General features: G+C 36.6%; 1 protein-coding gene across 1 annotated transcript; it reads right to left on the reverse strand.

Annotated features, from left to right (window-relative positions):
• Positions 1-7,298: 7,298 nt before the first annotated feature.
• Positions 7,299-8,123, reverse strand: LOC128616687 (uncharacterized). Its single transcript, XM_053639419.1, has 2 exons — positions 7,835-8,123; positions 7,299-7,630 (listed from the first exon to the last, which is right to left on the reverse strand). Exons 1-2 carry the CDS (start codon positions 8,121-8,123, stop codon positions 7,299-7,301), a joined length of 621 nt encoding a protein of 206 aa, XP_053495394.1.
• Between the last annotated feature and the right edge of the window lie 1,294 nt (positions 8,124-9,417).

The raw sequence follows: 9,417 nt of genomic DNA on the forward strand, positions 1-9,417 counted from the left end.
AGACTTTTGTGCATATTTAACCTATGATTTAAAAAAAAACAAAAAAAAACAGCATTTGGGAATTTTTTGTGACATAATTTCAATTCTTGATTTTAGAATAAAACTCAACTCTTTGCAATCACACTTCTGATTTTAAATAATCAGGACTCTCAGTGGTACTTCTTGATGTTTCGCTTCAGCATTGTCGAGTCCATAGTTAATTATTCGGCAGGAATGGACAGAATATTAAGTCTGTTCATGTTGAGATTATACTTAAGGTGATGCAGGTTAATTTTATGCAACTCCAGTGACTTCAGTATGCCTTTATACATCATTCCTAGGCTTAAGTAAACACATAGGGGTAAACGAAATCAAACATGCTCTATAAGAAAGAATAGGAATTAAAAGTGCAAATTGTTCATAATTGGCGATGTACAGCTGCGTACACAAACATCATTGGATAGTTTACCTCTGTTTGTTGGTACTATCATGTACTTCAGGTGGTCGTTAGTCAGGCACGAATTCATAAGACTTCTTCGTTAAGATTAGCTCTTCATTAATTCATGATTAATACATGCCTTAACTCATCATTAGTTCATACTGAAGTAAGTATTAATTCAGGTATTAGTGTATTATTATTCATGTACTGTTACTGTAAAGTGCTACCGGTATATTTATTTGTGACCACCATCTCAGTGGATCTGTAAACTGCTGATGCTATGAAAAGAGTGTGATTAAAATGGAAATGGCTACGGATCAGATTCTCCAACCTTCAGAAGTGTGAAAATCTGTGGTTTATACTATATATAGAAGCTGCAAAAGCCTGTCATGTTGTACGAGTTGTTTTTTAGACATGCATTAAAAATAACCTTGTTAACTCCTTTCAAACTGCTGTCTGTAGCAAATATTACCGCATTCGTTTTTTTAATATGTTTTCCAATACCAAGATAAGCTGTTCTCAAAGTGTTCTCAACTCTGACTAGGAAAAACCAAAGAACACGCTCTCTCAAATGGGAATTCCTACTAGGAGGCTTGGGATGGTCTTCTTACCTCCGAGTTCGGCATGTGACATCAAATGAACATGGCTGTGCATAGCATTAGCAGTGAATTTACTTTTAAATGAGTTATGCTATATATACAAGTACATACTTTAGATCAATCAACATCAACAACAATCTATAACATCGGCGATGCTGTTTTGTGAAGGAAAATATACCGTACATCCCTCATTACAGTTAGCTGGCTAGCTTGTTTCTAATAAAAGACAAGACTTCAATGTATTTTTTCCCGCCACAATGCAGCTCGAACACTTGGAGGTTGCAAAAGATGTATAATTCTGAGCTCTTCCGACTCGAATGCAGCATTAGAGCTTGCAAGTGTATGCATACATAATTTGCATTTACATATTGACATCAGTATAGATTTATGTAGCTAATTTACAATTTACTTACAAAGTAATCTTCATTGAATTGTCATTATAATTATGTCACATATCAAGGAGGGAACTCTGGACTTCGTTTCCCAGCAGCCACTGCAACATATTACATCATTGTCACATGACCACCTGCACCTGTATCATGTTTTTTGTTTAACGAGCACTCATATATATAGCCACTGTTTGCACTGCTTCCTCGTCTTGCATATTGTCTCTCCATGCTTTTGTCCAGGCTTCGATGTTTAGTTTTGCCACCGTATTTTGCCTTGTGTTATTGTGTCTTTGTTTTTTGTCTGTTTGTTTATTAAATGTTTGAAATCTGCGATTGCTTCCGTCATCCATCTTTGTAACGTGACAAATTACACTTGAAGTATTCATTTACATAGTTAATGTATACAGCATATTAGTTACTTGTTTGTTACTCATATTGGGCGATCGGAGAGGAAATCTGTCATGGAAATAATAAGTTAATCAGATAAATGTCTAATAAGAGTCAGAGAGATGTGTTAACACCAGTGAAGCACACACAAGATCGGAGGAAGTGATTTTACATATGTAAATATCACATGAAAGGGTGATGCAACAAAAAAAAAAAGGGTTCACCCTATGATCAGGAGATTGTGAGTTCTAATCCCAGCAATGCTGCAGTCGTCCATGGCCAGGAACCAAGGAACCAAAAGGCTCTCTGGGTGGGAGGGATCGTATTGTTTCACGCTAGCACATCATGGCCGATTGTGAGCAGAATGTATGCGGAACAGAGTAGCTAGCACTTTCCTATAAGTGTGTTATGTTGCCCTATGACGTAGCATGAGCAGAGGTTCAAAAAGATGGAGTTGGAAATTGGCAGTTGACTATAAATAAATAGTATAAATAACATCCATGCATAACATCCATTTTTCCGCATGTAACCGTGTGTGTGTGTGTGTGTGTGTGTGTGTGTGTGTGTGTGTGTGTATGTGTCCTTGTCCCAGAAAGTGTGTATGAACATCATCAGACAAAAGAAAAAAGGAGCAGTGACCCATTTAGAAAAAAAAAAACCCCACAGAAACCTTCATGCTAGTAATTATGTAGCCGTTACTTAGCAACATAATTTCAAATTCTAAAGAAGGACAGGAAAGAAGAAGAGTGCGGGAAAAACATGAGTGGGTACAGAGATGGCGCAAGGGATGAAACGTTGGAGTTTCTCAACAAGTGTGTCCTCCTGATGTTATGAAACACTGTGGGTACAGACTATTCTGGAGGAAGCATATTTCTGTCGGGGACGTCTCCAGAAACGTCACTTCAACCTGCCGAAAAATCAACACACAGGGCATCTGGTGATTCATATGACGAGCTAATAAGATACTGGGGCCTGTCAAAGCCGTGAGCCATGAGTCATACTCTGTTGCGGTTGCAAAAGGAGGAATCGGACATGAACGCAGGAGCCCTGCTGTGTGTCAGACTAGGACAACTGGGTGATTTCAGTGATTGTGATCACTGCTTTTCTCATTGTTTGGTATATATGTGTGGCCTGAGAAAACACTTCACTTTTTCTCCTATATATAGTTCTGAGAGCTGTAGCCTTTCCTGAACGGAAATATGTTTAGCATGCACAATAAATCGGCATCATTTAAAAGAAAATAAAGCCTGGTGAAAGTGAAAATGGAGAACAGTTTCTCTCGTCAACTGGAGGCTACAGCCTGGAGATTGCTGAGGATGGTACTGTTTGAAGTACCATGAAATGCTTTTGGACCTCAATTCCACATGGACATTCTTGCTGTGGTTGCTGGGACTACGGTTGCTGCGATGGCCTTGGGACTGCAATTACCACATACAATTTTGCACTCAAGTCTCCTTTAGTGAACATTGGACTAGTTTAACAAACAGACTTCATGTTAAAACCATAATGAACTTTCATTTACTTTCACACTATCCGTCGTTACCCAGATGAGGACTGGTTTCCTTCTGAGTCTGGTTCCTCTCAAGGTTTCTTCCTCATATCCTCTTAGGGAGTTTTTCCTCGAAACACTGTTAAATCCCCTTCAATTTGTTCTCCTCACTAGTCAATTGGTCCCCTATTAATTCCCACCCACCAGCCAGCTATCATACATCAACTATAAACTGGAGATGGTGAAGGCTAACGGTACATCTACATTAATCCAGATAAAACTTTAAAACGCTATCCGTCTTCACCGGCATTTTCAAACGTTGTCCAAAAATTCTTCGTCCAACTTGAAACGTCTGAAAACGCTTACATTCCTATACTGCGCATGCGGAAAAAATGTAAAAAGCTTTGACCTGCGTCATTCCCGTCAAGCGTTTATTTACTTTCCGTCTCTTTGAATCAATGCTCCAATGTCGAGGAAACACACTTGTCCTCGTGTTCAACCACCAAATCACAACTGCGAGTGAGCATTCCGTCCCCTTAGAATAAAAACTGCAATCTGAAGGTTGTACAAAGTGGCATTCATCTTTAACAACGCTATCAAACTGCATAGCAGGCACAATAACTACAGTACAACATCGTCCACCATGTTGTTTGTTTTTGAGTTGAACGGGTCACAGAACTAAAAATACGCCATTGTTTTTGAATGTCTCCGTTTTCTCCGTCCACACTACAACGCGAAAACGGCGTTTTCAGATCTCTCCACGTCGGACAAAAACGGAAAGCCGAAACATTGAGAAAAAGATGCGTTTTCAAATTCATCAGGATTAATGTGGACGTAACCTAACATGTGCTTCCTCCAAGACACGTGAAGCCAGCTAACCACATCTTTTTGAACTTCTGCTATCTACCGTCTTTCTCATACATGAGTTCAAAGACTCCCGCAGTTGTTTACAGGCTCTCACTAAGATTTCTTTGTTTTGTTTTTTTTAATTTGGTCAAATTTTTATTATTTTTTTTTTTACAGTTACATTTACATTTAAATTGATTCATTTATCAGACACTTTTATCCAAAAAAACTTACAAATGAGGAAATACAAGCAAAAAAAAAAAAAAAAAAAAAACCTGTATTAACAAAGTATTTTTAAATATCATTTTTAAAAAAATATATAATATTTTAAAAATATTTAAATATAAGCAGCTTACATTTTAATATGACTCATATTCCACATGAACGCTATTGTATATGCAGCATTCCGTTTTCTAGTTTAATCAAATTTGCCATGACAGAAAAGGTCAGAAAGGATGCTGCACACTGTAAAACCCGGATAAGTTCATTTAACTCCAAAAATTTGAGCAATTACCTCAAAATTTTTAAGTTGATAAATCAATTTCACGAAGCCAAATACATTTAAATATAACAAAAATGTAACTTAAACTTGTTATATTTAAGTGTATTTGGCTTAAAGAAATTGATTTATCAACTTAAAAATTTTGAGGTAATTAGTTTCCTCAAATGTTTCGAGTTAAATGTACTTATCCGGTTTTACAGCGCAGCTACGATCTTAAAACTTAAGACTCTGCTAGAAGAATCCCATACATTTCACATGTGAGTAATATCTGATCTAATTTGAAAAAAATACGCGAAAGTACATCCAACATGCCCTCAAGTAGTCTGTTGACAGGTGTAAAAATTCATATCTGAAAATAAATGAATCACTGGAAAAATCGTGCGAGGAAAGACATACCTGAGACAATGTGTGAAACATAATTTGAAGTGTCGGGAAAAACGTTCGCTTCTTAGTGTTGAACTTTACGCATAATTATACACTGAGTACACTTTTTTAATGTAAAATGTGCAGAAATATTGTCTGAGAGCCTTATTAGCCTTCTTAGTGGTAGTCTGGAACTTTCTGGAAAAAGTGGCACAAAGCAGTTGCACTTTCACATCATATAAAAGCAGACAGTTTTCAAATAGAGTGGCTTGGAAATTGCTTCAAAGGCTTTTGATTCTCTGAAACAGGGTTTCAAACCTCCCTGTTTCTCTCCCCTAACCAAGGTCTGTAAGTCAATACGTCTCCCATGTCACACTGTAACCATTTGGACATGATGTACAAAATACACACGCTCACATGACCTACACTCGACACAGTGTAAAGCATAATAATGCAGGCATGTTGTACGTACCACCAGTATTTTGCATGTTGTTTGAATATTTTCCAACTTTTCATTCCCAACATATGAAAGCTTTACTATGTAAGCATAGTGAGTGTGCCGGTTGCTAAATAGCACGGGCACAGCTGATATCTAACACTTATATGAATAATTATCATTTCTCCTTTCATCTTAAATATTTGGCTTTCGCTCGCTACATTTCAAACACTCTACTTTCTAATCAGGACATTTTCGATTCAAACATCGCTGCATTTCGATGTAATCGCTATCATCTCCAAAGCCGCATGGGGAATATTTTTTAGCATCAGACAGCTTTGAGTTGAGTAAATTCCTAGCATATCTAAAGTTCAACAGATGTGAGAGAAAGAACGAGGCTGAATACACATCACTGTACTCTATCTGCTGCTACGTACAGCAGACTTCAGCTAGTCTGTGCTGTCAGAGTTATTAGCATGCTAGTTAAGATTTGAGAGATTAGCATGCTAGTTAAGATTTGAGAGATTAAGAATAAAGCTGTGTTAGTTTGAGCTCAAGTTGGTTCCTTAATGATGTGTATGATTCTTATCTAAATCTTTCTGGTGCTTGTACGTTCATACTTCAATAAGTTTATACTTGTTTATAATTTTTTTTATTTACCTTGAGTGAATCATTTGTAGCTGTTGGTATTTTTACTCTGTTGGAAACAAAGTGTTTCCACTGAGTGTGCACATGCATGTATGTGTTTGAGTTGTCTCAAGAAGGATGTTCACACTGTATGACAGTCTTAAATGTTGCTCTTGTGTAGAAAACAGCAGCCCCGAGGTCTGTATTTACACATAAATTGTCTTTATTTCTGTAAATAAGAACTTTTTTAAGGCAATTTTTGTCTTGGGCTGGTACATTGACCAAAGAAAATATTTAAACTTTTCATACTGTACATTCCAAGCTTAGTTTAGGAAACGAGGAAATTTAAATCAATTGTAACAATTCACTATTTTCAATTAAAAACCTCTACATATGATTACATTCTATATTCCTTCATGTTTAATTCAGTACCAGCTCTCCAGACATTTATTAGTCAGCTTCCCACTAGGTATATCAAATTTCGTATGTGCGTCTTCCCCCCCAGCATAATCTGACAGATTTGTAAATTGTAAGAAAACGTACCGTATGAATGCTGATCCAACTCCAAGCTTAACCTTTGCATTGTTTTTTTTATGATTTAAGACAAGTGAATGGTTAAAAAAAACAAAAAAAACAAAACATTCTTTGCTTTCATTGAAACTTTACTTAACCAGATTAATCCTGTAAATGTGTTTTTCAACAGAAATGTTCAGAATGCAAGCAAAGCATGAGATTAAAACCACCGACAAAACAACTATCAGGTAAAATTACAACATCCGTTAATATATTTATACTCATTCTTTGAAATCTTGCTGACATTATGTCAGTTTCTATGAAGGCCATATCTATAATAAACTATTAACATATTAATATCATGTTATAATACGTTCTTAAGGCAGTATTCACACACACACACACACACACACACACATATATATATATATATATATATATATATATATATATATGTATATATATATATATATATATATATATATATATATATATATGTATATATATATATGTAAATGCATTACACTTATATCATTATGAATTGTTAACATGGTGCATAATAAATAGTGTTAATAACACGTTATATCATGATGCAGCAGTGCATTATGAGAAGATATAGTATAATGGCAATATAATATGCTATAAGCACTTGTGTAATGCCTTATGAATGCATTATAACATTTTTTGTGTACATGGATGTAATAATAAATTGTTCACAGAAATGGTTACTTAAAAGACTTCTAGCACAACTAAGTCTGCACTTTCTGTATTTTGGCAGGAAAATCGTCTCCCGCCTTCTTTCCAAAGCTGAGCGATCCACTGCTTAAACAGAGACTGTCCCACTAGAGAGGACATCGCACTTTGATCGCACTTGTATTTGAGATATGTGCAATACAAATCAAGAAACATCCCCATAGAGAAAAGGAGATAGAGGAGTCCTTGTACAAGGCCAGTGACGGTGATTCCAACCTGGTTTTGGAGGAGCTGAGAGTGAATGCTTGTACCACTCTTAGTCATCTTCTTAATGTGCTGGTACAGGTAGCACACCGTGGTGCACGTAACTGCCAGCATTGTGGTCAAACCAAGAAAAACCAGAGCCATAGTCACACCATCCAAAGTGTCCAGAAATGGATTGAGCTGTATCCCTGAGCCACTGATGATATCTGCACTGCTTTCAATAGTGCTGTTGACTTCAAACGTGTCTGAAGTCAGACCTTAGTCCAATATGAATTCTAATATATAATCGACTAGGAAGTAGCTTTTACTGAAGATGATGAACAAATACACAACGAGCCTGATGTTCCTTTCGAGGCACTTGAAAAAGGTAGTCCTACCCGGAACAATCTCAATACTGTAGAAGATGTTCAGCCAGAGAGTAGTGGGAATGCTAATGCAAACCGCATAGAACATGAATGTGTTCACTGCGTGTTTTAGGTTCCAGCTCGCGGCGGTGATGTCCAGGCTAAGGTGAAGGATCAGGCTGACCTGGAACAGACTGGTGCAGAAGATCATGAGCACCAGGAGGGTTGACAGTGGCTGCCTGATGTTCATCATCTGGCCCAAGGGAAAAATGAAGCAGAAAACATAAAACAGGTTTATCTCGAGACCTAATGCAGCGCAAGGCCTGTTCTTACTGACACAAATAATGAACTCCATAGGGAGACCAGGACCAGAGGCTGCAGAGGCTGCCTCCTCTAATGAGCAGATTTAGTTTGTCACTCACTTTTACTGCATGATGGTGTTCATGGTGACCGAAGTGCAATGGACTGTTACTGAATTACGTATGTACTATATATGAAAACAGGCTTTCTTTGTAGAGTTTGCATTTTCTAAACAATTTAAGCATTTATTACAACCAGTGGTTACATCATGAATGCGCCACACAAGTACTCGTTCATAATAGCATATTTAATCATTTCTTTTCAAACAGACCCTACAACTGGAACTAACATATTTCCTAGTGTTTATCCATAATTGAAATAATATTTTTTTCATGTTTTGAAATGCGTTGGTGAATTGGTCAGCTGACTGTTATATACAATATACTGTAGGAGCATTGTACATTCAGACTGTTGGCAATAAATCCAACAGCTAAGGTGCATTAAAAGAGAATAATCCAGCAAGAATTTTGGTAAAATTTTACAATAACAGTACATGAATAATCATGCACTAATACCTGAATTAACACTTACTTAAATATGAACTAATAATGAGTTAAGGCTTGTACTAATCACGAACTAACAAAGAGCTAACCTTGAAGTGAGTCTTTTGAATTCATGCGTGAATAATGACCACCTTAATTACATTAGCACGTTTGTTAATTAATGTAATAATTAAGATGGAGAGGGTAAATTAAATCCAATTTCACCCTTGTGGGTGAAGGAGCAGTGCCCCGGGCCCTAACTACACAGAGCACATACTAGTACTACAGTAGGATTTGAAGAGGAATGCATAGAGAATGACAGAAAATGGGTTGAGATTAAATTATTAGTGCTTCTTTCTACTTTCAATAAGGAGGATCGGTGTAAATGATTAAAGTAATCCAGCACCATTCAGTGACGTTTGTGTACACAGCTGTAATGTGGCAAATTATATAAACAATTTGAAATTATAGAGCATGTTTGATTTAGTTTACCCCTACGTGTTCATTAATATATTAACTAATAAACATGTACTAACATGTACTTAAGGGGGTCGTTATTCACGCATGAATTCATAAGACTCACATCGTTAAGGTCAGCTCGTCATTAGTTCATGATTAGTACATGCCTTAACTCATCATTAGTTCATATTTAAGTAAGTATTAATTCAGGTATTAGGGCATGATTATTCATGTACTGTTGTTGTA

This window comes from Ictalurus furcatus, chromosome 2 (assembly GCF_023375685.1).
Source record: "Ictalurus furcatus strain D&B chromosome 2, Billie_1.0, whole genome shotgun sequence".
NCBI lineage: Eukaryota > Metazoa > Chordata > Actinopteri > Siluriformes > Ictaluridae > Ictalurus > Ictalurus furcatus.